This window comes from Arvicanthis niloticus, chromosome 8, assembly GCF_011762505.2.
Source record: "Arvicanthis niloticus isolate mArvNil1 chromosome 8, mArvNil1.pat.X, whole genome shotgun sequence".
NCBI lineage: Eukaryota > Metazoa > Chordata > Mammalia > Rodentia > Muridae > Arvicanthis > Arvicanthis niloticus.
In genome coordinates this window covers 86,098,007-86,124,767 of record NC_047665.1, presented here as the reverse complement: position 1 = coordinate 86,124,767, position 26,761 = coordinate 86,098,007, and the positions used below count along the sequence as shown (strand labels likewise).

The following is a 26,761-nucleotide window of genomic DNA, read 5'->3' as shown; positions in this document are numbered from 1 at the left end:
GGCAGCCGTTTGGGGGCGGTGCAGGGTCAAAAAGAGGTAAATACCCAGGGGGTTGGTCAGTGACCTTTATTGCGCGATTCTGAGGCGGGTACCAACCCGCCTCGAGAGATTTACTGTGGGAACTTCTGGCTCGGCCTTTTCTCTCCTCCGGGCGCTGCTGGCCTGCGATGCTCCCTGCTTGAGCTTCCTCCAGCCCTTGAAGGAGCCTCGGGGGCTCCCAAACACACACACCCGTAGGTGGACCCAGAGGGTCGGAGGGCTCCCTAGAGTCCCGGAGGCATCCGATGGGACTTGACCGCGAGTCTAAGATCTGCGCGACCTATTGCGCTTCTTGCTGCGGGCTTCGATTAACTTCTGGGAACGGAGCTTGAAGGCAGCGCGGGTCACCACATCACGGTCGTCATCCTCACTCTCCTCTTCGTCTACAGAGAGAGGCAGGGGTGGGAAGGGGGAGGGTAAGAGACCGTTTCTTCTTCCCTTCCCAGCCTTCACCACACCATGCACCTCCTCCTTGGCCTTGACTTAAGGCCGCCTCGTGCCCCTCCCATTCATCTCCTTTTGGCCCACACTGACCAAAGAACTTGTCCTTGACACTGGCAACGGGCAGAAGGATGCGGGTGTTGTACAGAGGCAGCTTTCCTTCTAACGTGGCCAGGAACTGTGGAGGAGGCAAGAGAGAGGTGCAGGACCGCAGTGAAGCCCTGTTCCACCCCCTCTCACCTTACGTTAAGATTCTACCGGATTCTAGGTGGAGATCATTGCTGTATCCTCTTCCCAGCAGATTTACCTTGTCACTCAAGCCTACTGCCTGGTTTCTGAGGCCCTGCCCATAGGCTGTCCCTAGTTCTCCAGCGCTGCCACCGGGGACCCACTCAGTCCCCGCTTCTCTACTTTGGTTATGAAGCTCACACTTCATTCAGCACCTCTTTTTCCTATCTCAGTCTACTCTCTGGTTTTCGACCCTTCCCCCCCCCCCCCAGTCTTGATCCCCACAGGCCCTGGAGTGATTTGTGTGAACCTCTCGGTCTGCTATGTGTCGCAGCATCTCGGGCACGTCCTGGGTCTCCAGTTGCTCCTGCAGTTTCAGCAGCTTTTCCTGGACAACTACCAGCAGATTGTACACGTAGTCCTCTGAGTCCCGGTCTAACTTCTTTTCTGCCAATACGGTATCACTCTGCAGAGGGGATGGGCCAAATTAGCTGAGAGATGCGGTGCCCCTGGAAGGGGACATGCTTCACCCACAAGTAGGGCTTTCACAGAGAGGGAGAGCTTTGAGGTGGATGTCTACCTTCACTGGGCAGGGCCTCTAAAATTAAAGCCTCGCCTTGAGGGCAGAATCTTTGAACTTGAGAATTCGAAGAACAGGGAGGCCTCTTTGAGATAATAACACGACCTAGGCCAGTGTGAGGGCGGTTTTCTGAAGAAATGGAGCTCTTGTGGACAAAGTGGGGTCTTCTTCACCCAGGGCCGCACCACCCTTTAGAGTTGGGACACCTAAGTCCTGAGTAGGGCGGATGATTGGTCCTGCCCACGGAGTCAGAGTTTGAGGCTGAGCAAAAGACGACTTCCCCAGGAATGTGGGACCAAGACAGTGATGCATGGTGTGGGACTTTATAGTCTGGGCAGGAGACAGGGCTGGGGTGTGGCATCTTTATGCCAACTGCGCTGATGCTCTGGGAGGACGTGGGTGGGGCTGCCAGGGATGGAGTAGGGCTTTCGATGTGGAAGAGCTTCTGCAGTGGGGCCTCCCAGGGACAGTGTCCATTAGGGGCGGGGCTCCTTGGGGTGGGGCCTCCCCGGGGCGGAGCATCGATAGGAGTTATTTTAAATGGGCGGGGCCTACCACTTTTATGTGATTCAGTTTGTTGGCCAAATGCTCTAGGCAGTCTTTGACGAACTGGAGGATTCGCGAGGTGCGATCCAGTCGCTCGTGGACTTCTTTGTGACGCTGCTCCTCCTTCTTGAACGACTTCTGCATCTCTTCATGGAGCCTCCGCTGGCTGCCGGGAGCCGGGAGGTTCAGCAGCTGCCAATGGCTGACTCAAGGGTCCCCGCAGCCTCCCTCAGCCACTGAGGCCTCACCTCACCAGCGCGGCATCTCCTGAGTACTTGAGATTCTCCAGCTCCCTCTGGAGCCGTTGCTTCTCCTCCTTCAACTTCGCCAATGCCAGCTCATTGTCCCTCTTCAGAGTCTCCAACTGTGTGAAGGTCTCATCCTGGGCCAGGAACCTTCGCACCACTGCCTGCGGGCCACACATGCCTGGTCAGAGCCTGGAACAAAGGAGGCTCAAGGACCGGTCCTCTGTGTCACACGACAATGTGTGAGGACAGTGTGAGTCAATCTCTCGACTGCTCCAAGGCTGTACTTTTCCCCATCCCCTTTCCTACCTCCATGTGAGTCAGCTAAAATCGGCATGCGGGAGGCAGCAGAGCAGTGAAGATTCTCCACTCAAAAATTACCGTGCCAGCAAGTTCAGATCGGCTATTTTGCCCAACAGGGCAAAGACATTGTGTCTCTGGGGCCAGATCAGCCCTCCCAGACATTTGCATATGCATGTGCCGAGGTGCACATGTAGGTTTCAAAAAGCTCTCACTTTCCAACTTGGGGCCCAGGGATGGAGCTCGGGTTGTCAGACTTGGGGGCAACCATGTTTATCCATTAAGCCATGCCAGCTCTAGACCCGTTTCTGCAAAGGGGCCTTGGACAGCTGATCTCACCAGTCAGAGTCCCAGATCTCCTGGAGATTAACCCCTTTTAAGGAGTAGCAGAGAACCTAAGCTGGAGAAACTGACTGGGGTGTGTGTGTGGGTGCTGTTCTAAAGCAGGACCAGGCACCAGAGACACACAAGGTCTTGGAAGGCACTGCTGCTCTTACCAAGGGTGGGGCACAGAACAGGGCCCTGATTCTACCACAGGGGCGGTACTGGGGGTACTGGGCAGTCTACTGAATCCTAGACCATTCCACACAGAGATGGTCTGAGAAACAGAACCTGACAAATAAAACTCCCAGAACTGACATACCAAAGAAGTCAGCTCAGCGGGAAGTGGAAGGAAGTGAAGGCTAATGTGGACACCTGCTGGAGCTGGAGCAGACAGGAGAGGACACTTTCAAGCAAAGAGGAGCCTTTGCTTGGCTAGTGCAAGCCGGAGGCGCTTACATGTGATTCAGCTACTCCAGTGGCATCCTTGACCTTGCCAAACATCACTTCCATCTGGTACATGCTCCAGCGCTGCCTCAGCTCCTCCTCCTTGTGCCGCTGGTGGTCCTGTATTGTATCTTCGGACTGCAGCAGTACATGGTCTCGATGGGTCTGCTTGAGTGTGGGGGACAGTCAAGGGCATCGTCAAAATTGGCTCCAGATAGGGGCTTGGGGCAGAGGCCAGGAGAGGATCCGGCTTAGCTTAGATTGTGGGGAACAGGACAGAGGCTTGGGCGTCCAGGTAGGAGTCAGATAGGTGGTCTCAGAACCAGGGTAAGGAGGCAGGGTCGTAGAAGAGAGTAGTCTCTGGAGGGGGTAGGCTAGACCCCCCACTCACAAAGGGGCCTAAGGGAAAGGATTAATATAGGGTCAGATAGTCCAGAGCAGAACTGGAGACCATAGTCTATCCCAGGAAGAGGCTAAGGTGAGGTTGTGAGAGGAACCATTACATCAAATGAGGGAGGAGTCAGGAAGGGGTGGGGTTAGGACAAACATCAGGTATAGGAAAGTCTCCTGGTCAGGATGTGTGTGCCTTACACCCTTAGTCGTGCACACCTTGCGCTCCATACGCTCCGTCTGAAGTTTTTTCTCTTCCGCCCGCTTCTTGCAGTCAGTTATGTAATGCTCGCGCTTCTTGCGGTCTCTGATCGCAGTCTCCTCCAGATACTGCAGCTGGTTCTAGAGGACAGATGGGCACCTGATATCTATCCAGGCTTAAATGGAGCAGTGGGCACCAGGCAACAGGACAGCAGTACGATTGCCAGGAAAGGCTTGAAGACAATTGAATTCTGACTAGGGTCCCTGAGCTCTCCTCAACCCCCTCCCTGTGTTCCAGAAGTATTTTCTCTGAATTGAAACACTCCCCACCAGAGGGAGGAGGAGGCTTAAGACTCAGGAAGTCCATGAAATTTACAATGCTCAAGAAACAAGATTCATGCTGGGCGGTGGTGGCGCACACCTTTAATCCCAGCACTTGGGAGGCAGAGGCAGGCGGATTTCTGAGTTCGAGGCCAGCCTGGTCTACAGAGTGAGTTCCAGGACAGCCAGGGCTACACAGAGAAACCCTGTCTCAAAAAAAGAAAAGAAAAGAAAAGAAACAAAAAAGAAACAAGATTCACGAGGCTCCTCCCCATGAATGGGTGTGGTAGTTTGAATAGGTTTGGCCCCCACAGACTCATGTGTTTGAATGCTTGCCACTATTAGGAGGTGTGGCTTTGTTAGAATAGGTGTGGCCTTGTTGGAGGAAGTGTCATTGTGGGGGTGGGCTTTGAGACCCTCCTCCTAGATCCCTGAGGAAGCCAGTCTTCTCCTGGTTGCTATCAGAACAAGACGTAGAGCTCTCAGCCCTTTCCCAACACCATGCCTGGATGCTGCCATGCTTCCCTTCCCACCTTGATGATACTGGACTGAAGCTCTGAGCTGTAAGCCAGCCTTGATTAAATCCTGTCCTTTATAAGAGTTGCCTTGGTCATGATGTCTCTTCATGACAATGGAGACCGTAACTAAGACTATGGGTGAGGAGACTCTGATGAATGGAACCCTAGAGATGTGGCTTTCATGTTAGAAACCCCTCAACCATGTTCTAGAAGGAAGCCCAACACACTCAGTGCTCTCCACGTTGGTCTTTGGTGGAGTGGTTGGTGTTTGGTTTTATTTTATTTTTTTTAACTCTGTAGCCCTGGCTGACCTGAACTCTCTATGTAGACTAGGCTGGCCTGGAATTCACAGAGATCTGCCTCTACCTCCAAACACTGAAATTAAACGTGTGCATCAACCCACCTGTTGGTGGTGGGTGTTTTATGTGGGAATAGAACGTGCCATCTCCCCAGGAAAAGTCATATAAAAACCCTGGTATCTGAGAAAGCCCCCACCCCCACCCCATCCGGGGCAGGCAGGCTAGTACCTTGGCAATGTCCCGGGCATTTATAGCCTCTTGATTCACCACTTTCAGCTCTTGCACCTCATGTTTGGTGTTCATCACCTCAGCCTCCATGGAGTCTAGCCGGTTCTCCAAGTTGAGACTCTCCTCCTGGCATGTGGAGAGAGGGCAGGCTTGTGACTGCCGTCCCTGGCCAGGTCCACCCTCTTCACCTACCTCTTTCTACAAAGTGTTTACCTGGAGGTAGGACTTGAGCTGCAGGTACACATTGGTGATGTGTTCTGCCTCCTCTGCCTTCATCCGGGCCTTCTCCAGCCGGTTCTCCAGGTTACGCATCGTCTAGGGAATGGTAGGACCAGGTCAAGTTCCTCCCGCCACTACTCTCGTGCCTCCCCCAGGACCCTGCAGCCCTCAGCAGTCCCACCTTGGCGGCCTCAGTGTTGCTGTCTTGGACCTCTGCCATCTCCAGCTGCCGCAGGCTGTGCTGCAGCCTCAGGTCCTCCAGCCGTTTCTGCCGTAGCATTACCTGGTGTCGCAAGGCATTCAGCTGGTTCATCTTCTCCCTCAACTGGTGCTCCAGGTACTCCAGGGCCTGCTGCAGGGGAAAACGGAGAGCAGACAAGTCCTTGAGTTGTTTTCCTGGAAGCCCTTGTCTCTCTGGTCTCCTACCTGACTTCCAGAACTTGGTATCCAATGCTTTCCTTTTTCCTATCTCGTGAGTGAACATTCATGCTTGTGTGTGTGTGTCTGTGTGTGTGAACATCCATAGGAAAATTTAAGCCTGCGCAGCTGGGCAGAGGCTATACCTCTGAGCTATTCCTCTCTCTCTCTCTCTCTCTCTCTCTCTCTCTCTCTCTCTCTCAAGACATGGTCTTATGTAGTCTATCCTGGCTTTGAACTCTGTATGCATCCAGAGATAAACTTGAACTTCTGATCTTTCTACATCCACCTCCTGCTGGGATCATATTAGTGTATCATCGAACCCCCATTGTCTGAGGCCCTGGGGATCAGCTGGGTTTTAGACCTTGTGTGTGATAGGAAATCATTGACTGTCTCAGCTACACCTTCAGCTTCTCTCTCTCTCTCTCTCTCTCTCTCTCTCTCGCTCTCTCTCTCTTTGTACATGTGTGCCTGTGCAAGGATATGTGCACCTGAGTCCACAGAGGTCAGAGGTCAATGTTCTTTGTTTTTATTTGTTTTTCCATGTTTTGGGGTGCACATGTGGAAGTCAGAGGAAAACCTATGCAAGGGAATTGGTTCTTTCCTTCCACTGTGTGGGTCTCAGGGATCGACTGCAGTCAGCAGATTCAGCAGGAAGCACTTTTTCCTGTTGGCCACCTCTGCAGTTCACTCTCAGATTTTTGTTTGCTTTGGTTTTTGTTTTTCAAAACAGAGTTTTTCTGTGTAGCCCTGGCTGTCCTGGAATTCACTCTGTAGATCAGGATGGCCTCAAATTCACAGAGATCTGCCTCCAGAGTGCTGGGATTAAAGGCAAATCCCACCGTGCCTGACTTTAAATTATTTATTTATTTATTTAATTTGTGTGTGTACTCTGACTGCATATATGCCTTTATGTCAGAAGAGGGCATCAAATCTGACTAAAGATGGTTGTGAGCTACTATGTGGTTGCTGGAAATTGAACTCAGCACCTCTGGAAGAATAGCTGTTGCTCTTAACCCTGAGCCCCTCCCCAGCCCCACACTCAGACATTTATATAGGTTCTGGAAATAGGACTGAGTCTCACACTTGCACAGCAAGCACGTCGCTGACTGAGCCCCTCCCCAGGTTCCCAGCTCATCTCCCATAACATCACTTACATTTTACTTCATTTTAATTTTATGTGTAATGGTGTTTAGTCTGCATGTGTATCTATGGCAGGATGTCAGAAGAGGGCTTTGAGCCGGGCGGTGGTGGCGCACGCCTTTAATCCCAGCACTTGGGAGACAGAGGCAGGCAGATTTCTGAGTTCGAGGCCAGCCTGGTCTACAGAGTGAGTTCCAGCCAGGGCTACACAGAGAAACCCTGTCTCAAAAAACCAAAAAAAAAAAAAAAAAAAAAAAAAAAAAAAAAAAAAAAAAAAAAAAAAGAGGGCTTTGGATCCCCTGCAACTGGAGTTCCAGACAGTTGTGAGCAGCCACGTGGGTGCTGGCAATCAAACCCAGGTCCTCTGTGCTGTAAACCACTAGACCACTGAGCCATTGCTCCAGCCCATTTTTTTCCTTTTTTTCTTTCTTTTTTTTGGGGGGGGGGATCCTTTTCCTCTTTTGTTTTCTTTTCCTTTCCCTTTCTGTCCTCTCTCCCTCTCTCCCACTCTCTCTCTCTCATCCTTTCCCTTTCTTTTCTCCCCCCACCCCCCCATAACGATTAGCAAAGAGGAAAAACCCTATGGCCTCAGATTGGGCAAAATTCAGAATGGGACAGGAGAAAACCTACTGCATGAGAGGTGGGTTCCTGGCATCACCTATAATCAAGCTGCCAAACACCATTGCAATGCCAGGCCCTCATCTGGCCACACCAACTGTGGTGGCCTCCACACAAATATACTTGGCTGCTGTGTCAATGTCCCAGGAGGCAATAGTAGTCTGCAGCTCCTGTCTGGCCACTTGGAGAGGGCAGTTAGCTGCAGGAAGGCCATCTATCAGGAAGGCCGTCCAGGTGGAAGGCCGTCCAGGTGGAATGCTGTCCAGGTGGAAGGCTGTCCAGGTGGAATGCTGTCCAGGTGGAAGGCTGTCCAGGTGGAATGCTGTCCAGGTGGAAGGCTGTCCAGGTGGAAGGCTGTCCAGGTGGAAGGCTGTCCAGGTGGAAGGCCATCTATCAGGAAGGCTGTCCAGATGGAAGGCCGTCCAGGTGGAAGGCCGTCCAGGTGGAAGGCCGTCCAGGTGGAAGGCTGTCCAGGTGGGGTCTCTGGTATTCTCAGGAGGGAGACAGACACAGGCCTGATCAGACCCCTGATACAAGAGCTGATCAGAACCGGAGAAGCAAACAGTGCCTTGGTGGTTTATATATTTTTCAATCTCCCAGTTTTAGCTTTTGGTCTCAGTGCTGAGCTTTTATACCTCCTCTTCCTCCTCTTCTTCCTCCTCCTCCTCCTCAAGACAAGGTTTCTCTGTGTAGCCCTGGCTGTCTTGGAGCTCTCTCTGTTGACTCACAGAGATCCACCTGCCTCTGCCTCCTGAGTGCTGGGATTAAAGGTGTGTACCACCACCACCCAACCCCAATGTCTTTTCAAAAATGTTTTTCCATATTTAATTATGTGTATGAATGATGTTGTGTGCAAATGTGTGCAGTGTCCTCGGAGGACAGAGGCATGAGATTAGGAGCTAGAGTCATAGTTGTGAGCGGCCTCAAGTGAGCGCTTGAAATCTAACCTGGGTCCTCTGCAAGAGCAACATGTCCTGTTCAGTACTGAGCCGTCTCTCCAGACTGAGACCCCACAACCCTGGTCTTCAGGTCTTCCTATGCAGCCTGGGCCACACAGTGAATTCCTGCTGAGAACAGAGGCATGCACTCCTACACTGAATACCCGTCAGTCTTCCACTAGGACACACCTTTTCTGGGAAGGCTCACTCTGGTTTATCACCGCAAGGTCACCAATGTTAACACCAGAAGGTTTACATCTAATAAAGATTTTACTGATGGACCAACAAGGTGGCTCGGTAGATGAAAGTGCTTGCAGCTAAGCCTGATGGTCTGAGTCCACTCACCAAAACTCACGTGATAGGGGAGAACCAATTCCCCAAAGTTGTTTGACCTCCACACATGTGCTGAGGTACCTGAGACTACATGTAGCGAAAATAAAAGTTAATTTTTTTCATTGAGTGAATAAATGATCAGCAGTCAGTAAGGAGAAAGCCTAGAGAGGCAGCTCGGGGAAGCTGGAAGTCCAGTGTGTAGGAGGTGACTAACAGGGATGGTGATGGCCGGGCTAACCTCGCAAGTCCTGTTCTTCAGGTATGGCTTCTCTGACTTCCATTCCTGAATGATTGCCTGGACCACTTTGGAGTCTCCCTGCCAAGGAGAGGAACCCAGTCACTTCCTCAGGTCACTTGTTTGCCTCTCCAAACCCTGCACTCACCTGTGCACCCTCACCTGCAGCAGGTCTTTCAGCTGCATGTGGAGAGACTTGGTCTCCTCCTGAAGCTGGTTGATGGTATCTTGGTTCTTCTTCATGTTCCATTGGGAGCTCTCATAAAAGGCCTTCCGGTCACCCTCTGGGGCAGACAGAGGTCACTGTCACTGGGTAGGTGGGTGGCACTTCCCAGAGAGAAGACCTATTTGGTAGTGGTGGTGGGGTTTTTTGTTTGTTTGTTTAATTTAGTTTTGTTTTTAGATAGGGTTCCATGTAGCCTGTGCTGGCCACAGATTCATCATATAGCCAAGGCTGGTCTTGAGCACTTGTTCCTGATCCCTCCACCTCCCAAGAGCTGGGATTGTAGATGTGTGCCTGTCATATCACATCCAGTTTATGCAGAGATGGGATTGGAAGATGCCAGACAAGCACCCTACTAGCTGAACTGTAGTCCCAGAACTCTCTTACAGAAGAGAAGGAAGGAGGGGAGGAGGAAGAAGAGGAGGAAGAGGAGGAAGAAGAGGAGGAGGAAGAGGAAGAGGGGAAGGAAGAAGAGGGGTAAGAGGAGGAGGGGGAAGAGGAGGAGGGGGAAGAGGAGGAAGAAGAGGAGGAAGATGAGGAGGAAGATGAGTGGGGGAGGAGAAGAAGTGTAAGAAGAGGAGCCTGTTTGTGAGAGTGTATGCATACATGTATGCACTTGGAGGCCAGAATGACATTGGGTGTTCTAGCCCATTCTGGAGAGAGATGGCTTGGCAGGTTAAGATTCAGTACTCTTCTCAGAGACAACCCAACTTCAGTTCCCAGCACCCAAGTTGGGAGGCTTACAACTACCTATACTCCATCTTTAGGGAACCTGACTTCCTTCCCTGAGCTCGTTGGACACATGCACTTATGTGCATAGACCCACACACAGACAAACATTATATACATTATTAAAACAAAGTAATATACATTATTAAAATTAAGATCTTAAAATTTTTTAAGTGCATGTGTATGTGTGAACACACACATACACACACACACACACACACACACACACACACACACACGGTGTCTGCAGAGGCTAAAAGATGGTATTGAGTTCTCTGAGCTGCAGTTAGAAGTGGTAGTGAGCTACTGGACATGGGTGCTGAGAACTGAACCTGGGTCCTCTGCAAGAACAGCATCTTCCCTGCTGACTCATCTCTCTGGTCCTCCACCCATTCCTTTTGAGGTAGGGTCTCTCTGTGACTGTGGGGGCTGGAAGTCAACAAGCCCCAGCAAAGTTCTATTCTCTACCCAACTAGGAGCTGAACTCATAGGCATTCACAGGAACACTCAGCCTTTTATGTGGGTGCTGGCATTGAAGTTCTGGTCTACAGCATTCTGAAGCAAGTGCTCACAACTGTGTATACATCTCTCTGCCACCATCACCCTCTTTGGTCTTGTTTTTCTCAGGGAAAGTCTCTTATAGCCTAGGCTGGTATGGAACTCACTTATGTAGCCAAGGCTAGCCTTGAACTCCTGATCTTCCTGTCTCCAAGTCCCAAGTGTTGAGATGCTAGATGTGTCCCACCATTCCTGGCACTAAGACCTTTTTGCAATCCATCTTTTGTTTGGTTTCTTTAAATAGGGTCTCAGCATGTAGCTCAGGCTAGCCTGGATCCTCCTGCCTCAGCCTCAGCCTCCTGGTATATAACACCAAGCCAGTGAACAGTATACTGGTCCCTGATTGTGGAAAGCAGATATTTTACTTTGTGCATGGGATGAATTCTGATACCATAAGGCATGGTAGAGTAATAACAGTAGAAGACATCTCATGTGTTTCCAAATAGCTATACAAAAGATTGTATGCCTCACACAATAACATCCACAATGTCTGATGATGGCAACGCCAATTACTGCAATCTAGTTATGCTATAGTGTACTATAATACCACTCTGTACCCCATAAACATGTATAAGAATTCCACATCAATCAAAACCCTTATGAACTAAATATGTCAGGTTTATCCCTGACCAGGGTTATCAGGCAAAGGCAGGCATCTATGAGTTAGAGGCTAGTCAGGGCTATACAATAAGATCTTGTCTCAAAAAACAAAACAAAATAAACAAAGAGCAAAAATCAGAGGCCGGAGAGATGGCTCAGTGGTTAAGGGGACAGCTTTAGCAGAGATTTTGATTCCCAGCATCCACCAGGCAGTTCACAACAGTCTGTAACTTCATTTCCAGGGGATCTGACGCTCTTTTCCTATCCTCAAAGGCACCAGGAATACACATGGTATACAGACATAAACTTAGGCAAAACAGTCATATTCATAAAAAAAAATTAAAGAGCAAAACTTATATAATGATGTCTGTAGCTCATGCCTAGTCTGCATGAGGCTGTGGGTCTGATCACGAGCAGCACAAAATGAATAAGCAAGCTGGTGTGGAGGCACGACTTTAACCTCAACACTCAGAAGACTTTGGCAGGCAGGTTTCTAAATTCAAGGCCAGCCAAGTCTACAGATGAAGTTCCAGGGCAGCCAAGGCTACCTTCAGTGACCTTGTCTCTAAACAAAGAAAACCAACAAACTTTTCTCTTCAGCCTCTACTTTCTTTTATTATGGGATGAAAACATCAACCTCTAGCAACCTATAAATCAGGCAGTGTGCTTGTGCATACCGCTTTCTCTTAGTAAGAGAAAGGTGAAGGCAGGAGGATCAGAAATTCTAGGTCCCAGAAAACAAACTCAGGTCATCAGGCTTGGCAGAAAGAGTCCTTATTTGTTGAGACATCTTGCTGACCTACATTTCCTTGGTCTTTCTCTCTCTCTTCTTTTTCAGACAGGGTCTCACTCTGTAGCCCAGGTTAGCTGTTAACTCACTACATACCCAATACTGTCCTCAACCTGATGGCAGTCATCTAACCTCGGCCTCCCACGTGCTTCAACACAGGCATGGGCCAGCATGTCTAATTTACAGGATTTTTATTATTTACATATTTATTTATTTTAGTTTTTTTTTTTTTTCGAGACAGAGTTCTCTGTGTAGCCCTGGCTGTCCTGGAACTCACTCTGTAGATCAGGCTGGCCCTGAAATCAGAGATCTGTCTGCCTCTGCCTCTGCCTCCTGAGTGCTGGGCTAAAGATATGTGCCTCCACCATCAGGGTTAAGATTTCTTCTTTATTAATAAGAGCAAAATCACACTAGGGTTTTCCAAACTCTGCCATAAGCAATGTTTGGTCTCAATAATTCTTTGCTGTAGAGGCTGTATCAGACCTAGTAACAGGTCTCCTCGCCTATGCTTAATAAACCTGAGTAGTACCCTCCTGTACTCAACAAAATGATAACAAAAAAAGTCTTCAGACATTGCTAAGTGGTCTCCTCCCCACTGAAGACACTAGTTTTTACTTTCTACTACTTAACAATGCACTATCTGAGCATTTTATGAATGTCAAGTATGACTTGTCAAGTTACTATGCCCATTTGACAGATGGAAAGACTATTATTAGATGACTCTGAGTTCCCCAAATCAAACAACTATTATTCAGAGCAAGGATTTAGACTCCAGAGTAACAAACTCTCTTGGACTGAAGATATAACTCAGCTAAGTGCTTGAGAAACATGCATAGAGCCCTGGGTTCCAGCCTCAGTACCTTATAATGCTGGCATTATCCAAAAGGTGGAGCTAGGTCTCCTTAGAGTTCAAGCTAGCCTGGGCCACATGAAGCCAACTCTCCAAAATAATTTAATAAATAAATAAAAGTTGGGCTGGAGGGATGATAGCCCAGTGGTTATGGGCATTTCCTGCTCCTGCAGAACACCTCTTAGGTTAGTCTCAAGCACCCACATTAGTCGGCTCATAACCACCTGTAACTCCAGCTCCAAGGGATCCAATGCCTTCTCCTGGCATCTGAGAGTACTGTGCTCTGTCCACAAAAACACAAAATAAAACAATAAATAAAGAAAAGAAAAAAGAAAAACAAACTTTAGAGTCTGTACTTTTCACCCATCCAAATGCACATTACAAGAGGTAAGATTACAAAGAAATGGGAAAGAAAGACAAGAAGTCCGAACAAATTTGAGTGTTTGCATCAAGTTGGTCACCTAGAGTCGCGTTGGAGAAACACCTGTCACATAGTGCCTACTCAGAAGACCGGATGGGCACAGTTGATCCTTCTGTGCCGTCTGCAGCCATCTTACCTAACAGTTGGATTTTTCTTTGTAACTCAAGCACCTGTGCGTGCACAGAAGACTTCATCAAATGGAAGGAGGCTGCCTTCTTGGAATGATGTGCAGGCCAGGCCTGTGCCCGGCCCATAGCCTTGCCTCGGTGAACCTTACCGCCCTTGGCTTTGGAAGAGGGCGCTGGAACTTGCTCCTGGCTAGTCACCGTGCTGGTCGCGGCTGCCCAGCACAGGGGAGACGTCATGGTGATTGGGTAAAGGTTAAGAAGCCTCTAAGGGATTGGAGAGTAACTACAATTTGGCCTCTTCAGTCCAGGATCCTAAGCGCTGGTTCCCTGGGCTCTGGGAATGCACTTTTGCTAACTGCTTGGCTGCGGGCCTCTAAGCATCTCCCGGTTGCTAAGTAACTTCCTCCCCGCCCACGTTCCCAAGGAAACCGCCCGCGTTACACTCCACAGCTCTCACTGGCTGACTTGGTTCGGAGGGGCGGTCCCACAAGGAGGCCCCAGCAAAAGAGAGGCGCGACCGTAGAGGTCACGTGACGCCCTGCGCGTTCGCGGGCAGTGGCCAGAAACCCGCCACTCCCAAGATGAAGGCACGTTACGCCGCCATTAAGCGCTGCACTTCCGATCTGTTCTCTCTAAGGCTAGGTCTTCATGTTCCTACTCAAGATGGCTGCCTTAGCTCCAGCACACGCACTCTTGCCACTCCTAACATGGCGTCCCGGAGTTGCCGTTCGCTAAGCGTGATGAGCAAAACGGAAGTGACGTATCCTAGAGCGTTCCGGTCTTTCTCTGCTGCAGGAACCGCGGCTGCTGAGCCAACCTTGTGTGGTGGCCTTTGACCTTTGCCTGTGCCTCGTGTAGGTGATGAAGTAGGGTGGAAGGCACTCTAATTTCTTATAGGTTGCAGCACGATGGGGGGTGTGGAGGGATTGTGAGTCTTTTGAGCCTTTGGCGGGCGTTGTTCATTTCACCCCTTTAGAGACCTAAGGTTTTGAGTTCACTTTGAGACTCTTCCACTGGCTCGGGGTGGAGAGATCCCCCTGCGCTTGCACCTCCGACTTCGATTGAGCCCTCCTTTTCCGGAAGCAATGGTGAGGTCGGCTTTGGATAAGCTGCCCTTTCCTAATGATCAGATGCTTCATTCTTTTCTACAGTGAGAAAAGACATCGCGTATCTTCCTGCCGCAGAACACACTTCCGGCCTCTGCCCGTTCGGGATGTTGCTGCTGCTGCTGCTGCTGCTACCCCTCTGTTGGGCAGTAGAAGTTAAGAGACCCCGGGGCGTTTCCCTCAGCAGTGAGTCTTTGTGCATAGCGAAGGTGGTCAGGAGGGGCGTTTTCAGCTTTTTTCCTCCGTTTCCCGTAGCATTTCTACTAGTGAGGGTGAGTGGGTAGGACAGAGGTCGTATTTATTTAAGATCTGAGCTGAGCCTCTTGTTTTCCTCACCAGACCATCACTTCTATGATGAATCTAAGCCTTTCACGTGTTTGGACGGCACAGCCACTATCCCATTCGATCAGGTGAACGATGATTACTGCGACTGTAAGGACGGTTCAGACGAGCCTGGTGAGCTTTTGCATTTGCTCGTTGCCCATTAAATGAGCCTGCTGAGTGCAGATGCCCCATAAGAACTAGGGTCTCCTCCTGTTGCTTCCTGCTCAGTGAGCAGAAGCAGGCACGGAGACGAGAACCCTGTTGGCTTGGATTAGCTGAGGGGTAGCATTTGTAGGTGCCAGCCCTGGTTTCTAGTCCCTAATAAAGGAGCAGATGCCATTGGTGGAACCAGGAATGGCTTCCAGGAGGAGGTGAGGTGTTTACTCAAGAAGAGCCAACATAAGACCCTCTCAGAGATGGGAGGAGGAGGAGGAGGGAAACTGAATGGCTTTCTAGGGATTGATGAAGGCAAAGAGGAGTGGAGGGGTTTGCTAGGCCTTTTTGAAGGGCCTTAGGAGAAGCTGGGAAATACTGGAGGATTCTGTTGTAGGTTCCTGAAGATACAGTTTCTTCTTGGCTGTTTTTTGGTTTATTTTTATTTTGGAGACACTCCTGTAGCCCAGGCTGGCCTTGAACACACAGTGTAGCTGAGATGACCTGGACTACAGATCATCCTGCGTTCACCTCCCAAGTGCAGGGATTACAGACATGCACCACCACACCTGAGTTTCACCTTTTTCTGGAACAACATGTCTGGCATGGAGGACACTCAACAAGCTTTCTTTTTTTTTCTGCAGGCACTGCTGCTTGTCCCAATGGCAGCTTTCACTGCACCAACACTGGGTACAAGCCCTTGTACATCCTCTCCAGCCGCGTCAACGATGGGGTGTGTGGTAAGTGTGGATCCTCCCTGGATCTGGGGGAAGGAGGCGGGGCCAGCCAGAGGAGGCCCCGCCCACTCTGATCTTGGCCCGTCTCTGCTTCAGACTGCTGTGATGGGACAGACGAGTACAACAGTGGCACCGTGTGTGAGAACACCTGCAGGTGGGTGGGGACCCAGGGCACCCTACACCTCTGTTCGGAAGTCAGGCTGCTTTCTTGTCTGCTTACGGTTTTTCAGCTTTCTTAAAAGAGATTAATTGTCATTTACTGAGTGTGGTGGCACACGTCTCCAGGCCCAGCACTCTCTTGGCAGATTTATTTTTATGTTATGTGAGAGGGAGAGTGTATGCCACCCACATGCATGTCTGCGGAGGTCAGAGGAGGGTGTGTGACCCCCCTGGAGCTGAAGTTAGAGGTCAGACTCTGGTCCTCTGGAAGATCAGCGGGTGAAGTCTCTCCAGCTCCTCCTCTGTTTCTTTAGAGACAGGCTTTCCCTCTGGGTGCCCAGTCAGCACCTCCTTCCTTAACTTCCCGAGCGCTAAGATTGTAATCTTACACCACTGTGGCTTCTTTTGTTCTTTTCTGAGTCCAATGGTCATGCCCCTTGGGATCCCCACATTACCAGCATTCCCTCTAGGTCTGAGGTAGTTGAAATTGTTTACCTGTTTAGAAATGGGAGATGGGAGCGCAGGCTTTTAATCACAGCCCTTGAGGTGGGGAGGCAGGAGGGTCAGAAGCTCAAGAGCGTCCTTGGCTACATAGTGAGTCTGAAGCCTGGCCTCAAAATGAACAGACAAACAAAACCCCTGGAAAAAAACAGATAGTAAGTGCAGGAAGACGGATGACGTGTTTGTGGCAGAATTGAAGCTGAGCTCTAGCTGGGTTAATAGTCTCAATGCTTGTTTTTACTTTATATTTTTTTTATTTTATAGTTTCTTTTTTGCGTGTTTGGGCGGAATGTGTGTAAGTGTACGTTGACAGGTCATGTTGGGTTTCCTGCTGCTCTCTTTTCCTCTGTATTCCTTGAGACAGTCTTACACTTAACGCTTAAGCTGGGCTGGTCGCCAGCAAGCTCTAGCAATCCCCTTGTCTCTACTCCACCCAAGGCTGGGGTTCTAGGTGTATAGTCACAACTAGCTTTTTTTGGCGGGTGTTGGGATGCTTTCTTAGTCACTGAGCCATCTCCCAAGCCCCTGTTTTCCTTTTTAAGACAGGGTCTCAAGCTTCTCTTGTGTCCTGGAACTTAGGTGACCCTTCCACCCGCCCCTCTTCCAGTTGCTGGGAACACAGCTGTGTGCTGCCCCCCATTGGGCTTTGTTTTAATGGGGGGGGGACTCATGGAGCCCAGACTTTGTTTTAATTGGGGGTGGGGGGGAACCTATGGAGCCCAGACTAGCCTCAGACTTGCCTGGCCGGCCATTATAATCTTGAATTGCTGTTCTTGCTTGTCTATTCTGAGTGCTGGAATTACAGGTGTAATTGTTACCACACCCAACAGACCTCTGGCTCTTGGTTTTGGTTTTGACTTTTTGTTTTGTTCTGAGACAGGGTCTTACTCTGTGTCCTTGGCTGGCTTGGTACTTACTACTTAGACCAGGCTGGTCAAACTCACAGATGTCTGTCTCCCAAGATCTGGGATTAAAAGTGTGTGCCTGCGTGACCGGCCTGAGGCTGTGGGTCTTATTCTTCTTCCTCTTGGTCGCTTGGGGGCTAACCTTCAGACCTGTTCCTCACCGCTTCCTAGACAGTCCTGTAATCCAAGGACAGGCAAGCTTTGCGTGCTCTCTGTCTTCTCAGGGGCAGAGTTGAGGCCTTTGTGGTCAGAAGAACCTGGAAGGGCAGGCTGCAGAGGCTTCTTTGTATGACTTCTCTTTTTTTTTTTTTTTTTTTTTGTTTTTGTTTTTTTTTGTTTTTTTTTGTTTTTCAAGACAGGGTTTCTCTGTGTAGTCCTGGCTGTCCTGGAACTCACTTTGTAGACCAGGCTGGCCTCGAACTCAGAAATCCGCCTGCCTCTGCCTCCCAAGTGCTGTATGACTTCTCTTTCTCAGCATTGTTCATGGGAGGAGGTGGCTGGAGCTGGCAGGTGACCCAGGCCCTTCAGGAAAAGGCAAACCTGCCTGGTCCTGAGTGTCTTTAGTGGTACTTGTGTGTGTCAACCTCAGAGAGAAGGGTCGCAAGGAAAAAGAGTCCCTGCAGCAGCTGGCCGAGGTCACCCGAGAAGGGTTCCGCCTGAAGAAGATGCTCATTGAGGAGTGGAAGGTAGCCCGGGAAGAAAAGCAGGTGAGGACCAGAGCCGTTGCTACGGCTCCCTGAGCCTGGGGTCCTTGAGTGACGGGCGGGCAAATGCAGGTGGAGAGTACACTTGGTGCTGGCTTGTGCTGAGCTTGCGTCTGCCTTATCATGTTGAGTGGTTGGCCGAGTGTGAAGCTTTCAGCTTATGAGGCAGATGTGTTAACTCCTAGACACAGAAAGATCTCTGTATCCCCAGCCCCACTGTCTGTGATCTGGGCTGGTAGTTGTCAATATTCGAGTTCTGGGGAAAGCTCTCAGGCTTAATTTCAGTAGAGAATGCTACGTTGACTCAGTGTGGTAGCAAGCCCAATGCGCTAAGACCAGACTCCAGCTCTGTGTCTGTCCAAAAGAGATTGCAGGCTCTTCTCTCCCATCCCTGTGGTTGGAAACTGTCTCTGAATTGAGGAGGCTGGAAGGCCCCTGTTAAGTGGGCAGTGATTGCCCTTTCAAATTCTGGGGATCTGGGGAAGCCTATTGATGAGGTTAGTTGCATGTCACCTTTATCTTCCAGGGGAGATGAGAAGGTCCTGGTTCTGACAGATCCTGGCAGGATAGCATCACACAAGGGTTGCGACAGCTAAGACCTCACACCTTGTGGTAGCCCACCTTTATCCCTAGACCAGAGCTTGCCTGGGCTACTTTTTGTTGTTACTGCCCCACCCCCCTTTTAAATTTACTTATTTTGAGACATAGTCTCTGTGTGGCTCTGGCTGGCCTCAAATTCACAGAGATTGTCCTGCCTCTGCCTCCTAGATTCTGGGTTGAAAGCTTTCGCCACTGTGCCCACATCACTCTCTTATTTTTGTGTTAAAGATGGAACCCAGGTCTTTGTACAGGGTAGGCAGGCACTCGCGTAGTAAGTAACAACCCCAGCCTGTTAAAGAAAGTCTGTCACTGCTGAGCCACACCCTAGCCCTCACTGAAGAATTCTAGGTTGGGCTCTCCCACTGAGCTATACCTTAGCCTGCACTCTGGGGTTCTAGGCAGGTGCTCCACCCCTGCTCTCAACCCCCAGCCGTGTTGCTTCTCAGAACGTAAGTAGACACCCAGGTGTACTGGGTACCTGTTACAGCTAAAATCTAAAACAGAGACACCCAAACTGGCTTGTTGTTAGGGGGGGCGCCATGTTCCCGACTAGGCAAAGCCTGAGGCCACGAGCAGTGGCGTGTTCTTGCAGTTGCTGTGGTTCAAGTTGGCCAGAAGCACCGGCCCTGGCACCCATGAGATGCCAGCGTGGGAGATGGCTTTGCCAATCTACCATGCAGTCTCCACAATGCTTGGCTGAGCCCAGAGCATCTCGCCATCCATGTGGTACCCAGTAGAAATGAAACTCTAAAGCTTAATTATTATCCAAAGGCTTTATATATTTAGAAATGCTCAATTAACAATTTGCCCACAAAAATTGAGTTGTTTCCCAATATGTAAACTTATGATATAAATCGTTACCCAGGACCGTCCTGGACCCCTGCGTGGTTCTGCGTGGTTCTCCGTGGCTCCTGCATCTCTCCTTCCTCCTCGCTCCTCTTCCTTTCCTCCCAACTCCTCACTCTGGCTGCCTCTCATACAGCCCAGTTTTATACAGATGTAGTGGGAAGACAGCTGCCATGCAGGTTAGGAAGTCACATCCCGTGTCGGAGAGGGGAGCTCAGGAACCGTAGGGTATCAAGAGCTTTCTTGCAGGGTCACCCTCACCCATCTTGGAGACAGGAAATAAAGATTTCCTGGAGTAGGGGCTATCTTAGCTAAAATCTGTAGGGTAATTTAAGTCGGCCATGGAAAGTGTTCCAGATGGAAAGAGTGACACAGGTGAAGGACTGAAAACAGGAGGGAGGGGAGGGGCCTGAATGTCATCCTCGAGTTTTAGGGTAGGAAAGGGCAGTGGGATGTGTGAGGTGGCTCAAGGGTAAAATCATTTGCCAGCGGGCCCAGTGACAGTTTGATTCCCAGGACAGGAAAGAATTGAGTCCTATGCACTGTCCTCTGACTGTCACAATGTCTGTCCTCAAAAAAAAAGTGACTTGTGGAAGAAAGTGAAGTTTAAATGATGGGGATGGGGCAGGTGGGCCTGACCACACAAGGCGGCATAGCCTGCCTCGTGGCCTGGGCTCTTCAGAGAGCCACCGGGAACCAGAGCATCACCCTGGGATGCGGACGGTCTGAGAAGATCTCTGGGCTGGAAGAGAGGACTGAGCAGAAGTAGCGCTGACATCTTGCCTGCCACTTTTTCTGCAGAGTAAGCTTCTTGAGCTTCAGGCTGGAAAGAAGTCTCTGGAAGACCAGGTAGAAACACTGCGGACAGCGAAAGAAGAAGCAGAGAGGCCGGAGAAGGAGGCCAAGGATCAGCACCGGAAGTTGTGGGAAGGTATGCTGTGGGGAGGCTCAGGGCTGGGACCTGAGTCATTGTCCCTGACAGGTCCTGTCTGTGGGAGCTAGCCAGGTTCCCTTGCATTCCAGCTTACTTCCTTAGGCAGGGTCTTGTGTAGCCCAGGCTGGCCTTCAGTGTACTATCCAGATGAGGAAGACCTTGAACTCTGATCCTGCGGGATGTTTTTGGTTTTTTGTTCGGTTAGTTTTGTTTTGTTTTTTTTTTTTTTTTTTAATTGTCCTCATGGCTCATCTCTGTGTGCCTAGTTCTCTCTGTGTTGGTCATCTGATGTGGAGACCATAGGAAGTGCTTGTGACCATGGGTGCCAGGTCTTTTTCTAGAGATTGTTTTCCTTCTGTCTGGTGCCGGGGACCTTCCCCTTTGGGGATCCTAAGCACAAGTTGAGGGTTTGAGATCTTTGCCCTCTCAAGCAGTCTGCAGCGAGTGAATCTAGTGTCTTCCCCATGCTCAGCCAGCCCATGCTCCTGAGGTGTCGCCCACCCTCACTGAGGGATTCTAGGTGGGGGTTCTATCACTGCATTAAGCCTTCATCCTGCACAGAGGATGAGTGTAGATATATGCTTGTTTTTCTGATCTAGCCTGTCTGAGGAGATGCTGTGCTCCTGAGATTAGAGGCTCTCCTGTTGGTACCCCCACCCTAACTTTGATTCTGGTTCTGCTGATCCCAGCAGGCACAGCATCTGTCATTTCAGCTCCTGGAAAGGTTAAGGCAGGAGGATTATAAATACCAGACTGACTTGGCCTACATAGCGAGACCCTATCTCTAACAAAATAGAGAGAGCCAGGCCTTGGGGACTGCAGTTCCAGCCCTTACGTGATGGATTAAGAATTCAGAGTCAGCCAGGTATAGTGGCCCACATCTTTAATCTCAACATTCAGCACTGTGAGTTCGAGGCCAGCCTGGTCTACAGAGTCTAGGACAGCCAGAGCTACATAGTGAGACACTATGAAAAATGGAAAAAAAAAAATCATAGCCAGCCTCTGCTGCACTAGCCTGGGGTACATTAGACCCTGAGTCAAACCTGAAAAGACCAGGTACCTAGGTGGGGTGTTCAGAAGGGAAGGTGAGGCTAGACTCCTGCTGGGGCCGGGCTCCTTCTGGGACAAATCACTCAGAGCCTTGCGAACTCTGAGCAGTGAGCGGCTGTACTGGTTCAGATGTCCCTGATGTGCTCTGGCCACTATGAGGCAAAACACACTGCTGTTCTGTCAGCTGCATAGAGCTTTTCCAGGTGTGTGTCGCTGTCGCTGACACACATCCGTCGGCTGCCTCAGCTTTCCCAGCCCAGGCCTGCTCATAGCTCCTCACCTCCCAGGCTTTACCCACTCCTCGTTTGACATCTGTCTGTCTGTGGGTAGGTAGGGTGGGAAGGTGTGCGCCACAATGCACATGGACAAGTCAGGACAACGTGCAGGAGTCTGCCTGCCTTCCACATGTGGGGCTCAGGGACTGAGCTCAGGTTGTCATGCTTGGCAGCAAGCTTCTCTACCTGCTGAACCATTTCAGTGGCCTTCAACTATTTATCTTGTTCCTAAATCCATCCTTCCTCCCAGAGGGCACAGACCTTTGTTAAATCCAGAGCTGTGTTCCAGCACTCCAGTAGGCTGGTGTCATGGCAGGGCTCTGTGTTTGATGAGGGCAGGGTTTGGAGGTGAGAGGTGTGGCTTACGCGGCACATGTGACAGAGTACCCCTCCACAGAGCAGCAAGCTGCTGCCAAGGCCCGGCGTGAACAGGAGCTGGCAGCCAGTGCCTTTCAGGAACTGGACGACAACATGGATGGGCTGTAAGTGTGACTGCACTGCCCAGTGGGGCTCCTCACGCCAACCAGGGTGGGCCAGAGGTCTAACCAACTTGGCCTCCACCTCATCGTGTAGCCAGGCTGGTCTCAAGTTACAGAATTCCTGCCTGGTCTCCAGAGCCTCTGACTGCAAGTGAGATCTGTCACTGCCAGTCAGCACTGGGTGATTTTGAGGTGTTGATGCAGGTGGAAGTGGGTGGGTCAGGAAGAGTAGGTTCAGGAATACAGGGTCTAGATGTCTTCAAGGCCACTCCAAGTCTGCCTTGAGTTAGGTCTCTTCTGAGGGAGAGTGGGGAGGGGTTGGGCCCTGCCTCTCTTGGCGCAGCCCCCACTCTCACATGTAGAGGTCCCAGAGGAGCCTCACGCTTCCTTGTCTGTATTCAGGGTCTCGCTGGCTGAGTTACAGACTCACCCGGAGCTGGACACAGATGGAGATGGAGGGCTGTCCGAGGAGGAGGCCCAGGTACCCAGCCTATCCTTGTCCTGGGACTTAAGAGACCATTAGCCTAGAGTGAACTCAGGGTGAGCGGGGCCAGGGCAGGCAGCGTTGATGAAGAGCTCCTGCTGTCCTGAAGTGACGCTCTTCACATCAGTGTGAGACCATACGATGGCTGGCCGTGGGTGGGACCCTGGAGCAGTACCAGGGCAGTGTGGAGCCTGTTCCCGTTCGTGGCCTCCCCACTGCCCTTCTGGGTGGTGCCTCAGAGTGGGAGTCCCATACCTGCTGTCCCTAGGCTCTAGCTCTGTCTTCTCTCTGCTACTGTCCCTGGCTCTGCCCCTCTCCCCATCCCTGCCCCTTCTGGACCTTACCTTAGGGCACTTGTGCACAGTGTCTATATGCCTGTATCTTGTCCTGATATCCCCGTACTTCCCAGCCCCTGATACCTCCTTTCTTCAGGGCTGTGCTCTCCTTCTTGGTCAGAGTACCTGGCCCCTCTACTGTGGCCTGGTCCCTCCTTGTGGGTGCCTGGGGCAGAGTGTACAGGTGTCTGGAGGTGCTGACCCTGACCTCACCCCAACACATACAGGCCCTTCTCAGTGGAGACACACAGACTGACACTACCTCCTTCTATGACCGTGTCTGGGCTGCCATCAGGGACAAGTACCGCTCTGAGGTTTGTGGAGAGGGGAGGGGAAGTGGTCCTGCCCCCATCCCCTTGCAAAAATACCACCTTTGGTGGTGGTACCCAGTCCCCTCTGGAGGCCACCTCTTCCAGATGTATGAACCAGTGTCCCCCATCCTTGAGATAAGTTTGTTCCTCAAGCCCTCAACATTGGTCTTCACACTCCTGGGTCTGCCAGGTCCCACCCACTGACATACCTGTTCCGGAGGTGACTGAGCCCAAAGAGGAAAAGCCACCAGTGTTGCCACCCACAGAGGAGGAGGAAGAGGAGGATGAGGAGCCAGAAGAGGAAGAGGAAGAGGAGGAAGAGGAGGTGCAGGGGGAGCAGCCCAAGGTGTGTGTTGGGAGAATGGTGGGCAGATGACTAAGTGGGGCTGCTTGCTGACTGGGCCTTGCCCCTCCCCAGGAGGCCCCATCCCCACTGCAGCCCCCACAGCCTCCCAGCCCCACTGAGGATGAAAAGATGCCACCCTATGATGAGGAGACACAGGCTGTCATCGATGGTGAGTGAGGATCTGGATGGGAAGGGATCCAGTCTCCCAATCAGCAGTCAGTCCCTCCTAACATAAGCAGGTCTGTCAGTACGTAAGGGTGCACTCCCTGACCCCTGCAATGCCCTGGTTCCCATCCCCAAGAGTCCTCCTTCCTCATGGGCTGCACTTGTTTGTAACACCCATAACAGACCAGGAGTCAGCTGGGCCCCAGGAGCCCTGGCCTGTACTCTGAGACGGAGAGCAGAGGAGGCCCACTCTGCAGCTGGCCGGGCCCAGAGGGTCCTTCTTGTTGGGGACAAACCCAGGTGTATGAGGCAGCTGTCACAATCTCTGTGGGGCCCCATTTTGTCTCTTCTCTCTTGGAACTGGGGCCCACTCTGCTATCCTTTCCCTCAGCTGCACAGGAGGCCAGGAATAAGTTTGAGGAAGTTGAACGGTCCTTGAAAGAGATGGAAGAGTCCATCAGGTATGGGCACTGAGGCTGTCTCCTGCCCAGTTATAGTCTATCACCAGCTCCTTGGAGGAGGAGCCAGCCTGGATCTTGCAGGGCCTAAAGCCCAACCTTGTCTGCTCACCATGCAGTTGGGCCCTCCCCACCACTCCCCTTCACCTGGGCCCTTCTGTGTTGGGCCCTCCCCACCACTCCCCTTCACCTGGGCCCTTCTGTGTTGGGCTCTGATGTCCTCTCCACTTGACCTGCTTTTTCTAGGAGTTTGGAACAAGAGATCTCCTTTGATTTCGGTCCCTCTGGAGAGTTTGCATACCTCTACAGCCAGTGCTACGAGCTCACCACCAATGAGTACATCCTGGCACTGGAGGGGTGGGGTGGAGGCAGGGAGGAATATGCAGGGGAGGCCACTGGGCTTCTATCTGTGGTCTCATCACTGAAGGGCAGAGGCAGGAGGGCTCCATCCCTAGCCCCTCTTTAAACTGGGCACAGTGTGCGTACATAAGGTGGGTACAAGGAGGGTGATAAGTTCAAGGCCAATCTCAGACACTTCAGCATATTTGAGGCTAGCCTAGGCTACATGGAACTCTGTCTCAAAAAGGGGACACAGGAAGAGTCCAGGGTCAGTGGGCATTAACGTGCCCATGGACTTGGAGGCAGAGAAGGGCTGCAAGGCGGGGTGCAGGGGCCCTGACCCGACACTCACCCTCTCCTCCCTGCCCTTAGGTACGTCTACCGGCTTTGCCCCTTCAAACTGGTCTCCCAGAAACCCAAACATGGGGGCTCCCCGACCAGCCTGGGGTGAGTGGCTTGAGACACACTGCCCTTCTGTCTCCAACCACCCACTGGCCGGCGGGCACTGAGCACTGGTGCTCTCTCCTGCAGCACGTGGGGCTCCTGGGCTGGCCCTGAGCATGACAAGTTCAGTGCGATGAAGTACGAGCAGGGCACGGGCTGCTGGCAGGGCCCCAACCGCTCCACTACAGTGAGTGCCGACCTGCGCTGGGGCTGTGGGGATCCAGGCCTGGACCAGCCCAGCCCAGCATGCCTTCTGCTCTGTTCTGATCCCCAGGTGCGCCTACTGTGTGGCAAAGAGACGGTGGTGACCAGTACCACAGAGCCCAGTCGCTGCGAGTACCTCATGGAACTAATGACACCAGCAGCTTGCCCAGAGCCACCACCAGAAACACCCAGTGAAGGAGACCATGATGAGCTGTAGCTTGGTGAGGAGGCCAGGCCTCTGCTCGCTCCAGTGTCCAGATGTTGCTACTCTCTTGACCATGGCCTGACCTTATGTCTTACTGTTTATTTATATTTTAGACAGGGTCTTATTGTGTAGCCCGGGCTGCCCTGGTTCTTGTCATGTAGACCAGGCTGGCCTCAAACTCCCAGATATCCACCTGCCTCTGCCTCCTGTGTGCTAGGATAAAAGGCATGTGCCTGATGGGTCTCTTCTGCATTACCCACTGAGTCATCTTGGCAAGCTCATGCTTGGCTTGCTTGCTTTTTTAAACAAACAGAAACACACACACACACACTGTAGCTGTCTTCAGACACACCAGAAGAGGGTGTCGGATCCCATTACACATGGTTGTGACCCACCATGTGGTTGCTGAGAATTGGACTCAAAACCTCTGGAAGAGCAGTCAGTACTCTTAACCACTAAGCCATCTCTCCAGCCCTTCTAAGTGCTTCTTAAGACAGTTTTGTTACATAGTCCAGGCTTGCCTTGCAGTTGTCTGTCCTTCTTCTACTGTAGCATCATGCCCAAGGTTCGTGATTCTGAACCCAGGCCTGTTTGCCTGCTAGGCAGTGTGCCTGCCAGCTGAGCGAGCCCCGTAGTTTTCCAGTTTTGTGGGGGACTCTGGGGCTTCCTTCAGGCTCTTGCAGTCACTCCATCCCAGCCCCGATCTCTGTCTTCACTCCTAGGACCTCGAGGCTTGCAACCAGTCTACTGATCTTGAAGTCTACGGACCACGGCCTGCCCACCCTGGAGTTCCCCACAGTCCTCCAGGTAGCAGGAACCCTAAGGGGCTCCAAGCTCCACTTCTGGCCCAGGCTAGCCACGCCATGTTCCTGAGGCCCCAACAGCCTCCAGAGATGGATAGTGAGCTCACCTACCTTGGATTCCTGAGGGGGAATTAGTCCCCACACCCCACCTCACCCCTGTCTCCCCAGCTGGTGGGTGACTTAACCTGTGACCTCAAAACAATAAATGTGACTCGACTCGTCCACATTGTGTCGCCGTTTTTAATTTCATTTTTTCTGTTGATTTCACTATGTAGTCCAGGCTAGCCTTAGATTGTCTCCTGCTCTAGTCTCCCAAGGCATGAGCTAGTAAGCCAGGCTAGACCTGCCTTCATCTGGGGCTGAGAACTGGACAAGTGAGCAGACAGCAGATGGGGAGTGCTGTGGTTACTGCTGTTCGCCTGACAGGATCTACAGTTGCCTAGGAGACAAGCCTCTGGCTGTATTTCAGGGATGAAGCTGAGGTCAGGCTTGGTGTGAGCACTCTAACCCTAGCTATCCCTGCTTCCGACTGCAGATGCAGTGTGGCCGCAGCCTCAGGCTCCTGCCAGATGGATGGACTCTTGAACT

The 26,761-nt window shown here is 51.4% G+C and overlaps 2 protein-coding genes across 7 annotated transcripts; one reads left to right on the top strand and one right to left on the bottom strand.

The window, feature by feature from the left end:
• Positions 1-51: 51 nt before the first annotated feature.
• Odad3 (outer dynein arm docking complex subunit 3) lies at positions 52-14,015 on the bottom strand. 4 transcript variants are annotated; one of them, XM_034510481.2, is made up of 13 exons: positions 13,315-14,015; positions 9,170-9,291; positions 9,011-9,088; positions 5,505-5,675; positions 5,318-5,419; positions 5,105-5,230; positions 3,757-3,879; positions 3,160-3,312; positions 2,083-2,243; positions 1,844-2,000; positions 1,019-1,174; positions 574-658; positions 52-422 (listed from the first exon to the last, which is right to left on the bottom strand). In XM_034510481.2, the coding sequence occupies exons 1-13, from the start codon at positions 13,541-13,543 to the stop codon at positions 304-306; spliced, it is 1,782 nt and encodes a 593-aa protein (XP_034366372.1). In that variant the 5' UTR covers positions 13,544-14,015; the 3' UTR covers positions 52-303. The 4 variants fall into 4 exon arrangements, with proteins under 4 accessions (XP_034366372.1, XP_076795869.1, XP_034366371.1 ...); XM_076939754.1 differs by having other exon boundaries at positions 1,847-2,000; positions 3,160-3,315; positions 13,315-13,703; XM_034510480.2 differs by having other exon boundaries at positions 3,160-3,315; positions 13,315-13,702.
• Positions 14,004-26,395, top strand: Prkcsh (PRKCSH beta subunit of glucosidase II). Of its 3 annotated transcripts, none has more exons than XM_034510772.2 (18): positions 14,004-14,160; positions 14,458-14,598; positions 14,752-14,868; positions 15,534-15,629; positions 15,723-15,780; positions 17,781-17,898; positions 20,143-20,272; positions 21,998-22,082; positions 22,482-22,560; positions 23,126-23,212; positions 23,400-23,534; positions 23,628-23,724; positions 24,112-24,181; positions 24,425-24,514; positions 24,890-24,964; positions 25,049-25,148; positions 25,236-25,386; positions 26,093-26,395. In XM_034510772.2, the coding sequence occupies exons 2-17, from the start codon at positions 14,520-14,522 to the stop codon at positions 25,380-25,382; spliced, it is 1,563 nt and encodes a 520-aa protein (XP_034366663.1). In that variant the 5' UTR covers positions 14,004-14,160; positions 14,458-14,519; the 3' UTR covers positions 25,383-25,386; positions 26,093-26,395. The 3 variants fall into 3 exon arrangements, with proteins under 3 accessions (XP_034366663.1, XP_034366661.1, XP_034366662.1); XM_034510770.2 differs by having other exon boundaries at positions 23,400-23,555; XM_034510771.2 differs by having other exon boundaries at positions 14,060-14,164; positions 23,400-23,555.
• Positions 26,396-26,761: the final 366 nt, after the last annotated feature.

Bases quoted from the DNA above. Each gene is read 5' to 3' on its own strand.
- Odad3 (XM_034510480.2), bottom strand. From the start codon at position 13,543: ATGACGTCTCCCCTGTGCTGGGCAGCCGCGACCAGCACGGTGACTAGC. The intron at 9,292-13,314 runs GTAAGATGGCTG...TGTCTGCCCCAG, and splicing joins AAGAAAAATCCAACTGTTAG to AGGGTGACCGGAAGGCCTTT. The intron at 1,175-1,843 runs GTAGGCCCCGCC...TCCCCTCTGCAG, and splicing joins AACTGAATCACATAAAAGTG to AGTGATACCGTATTGGCAGA.
- Prkcsh (XM_034510770.2), top strand. From the start codon at position 14,520: ATGTTGCTGCTGCTGCTGCTGCTGCTACCCCTCTGTTGGGCAGTAGAA. The intron at 14,599-14,751 runs GTGAGTCTTTGT...TTTCCTCACCAG, and splicing joins CCGGGGCGTTTCCCTCAGCA to ACCATCACTTCTATGATGAA. The intron at 15,630-15,722 runs GTAAGTGTGGAT...TCTCTGCTTCAG, and splicing joins CGTCAACGATGGGGTGTGTG to ACTGCTGTGATGGGACAGAC.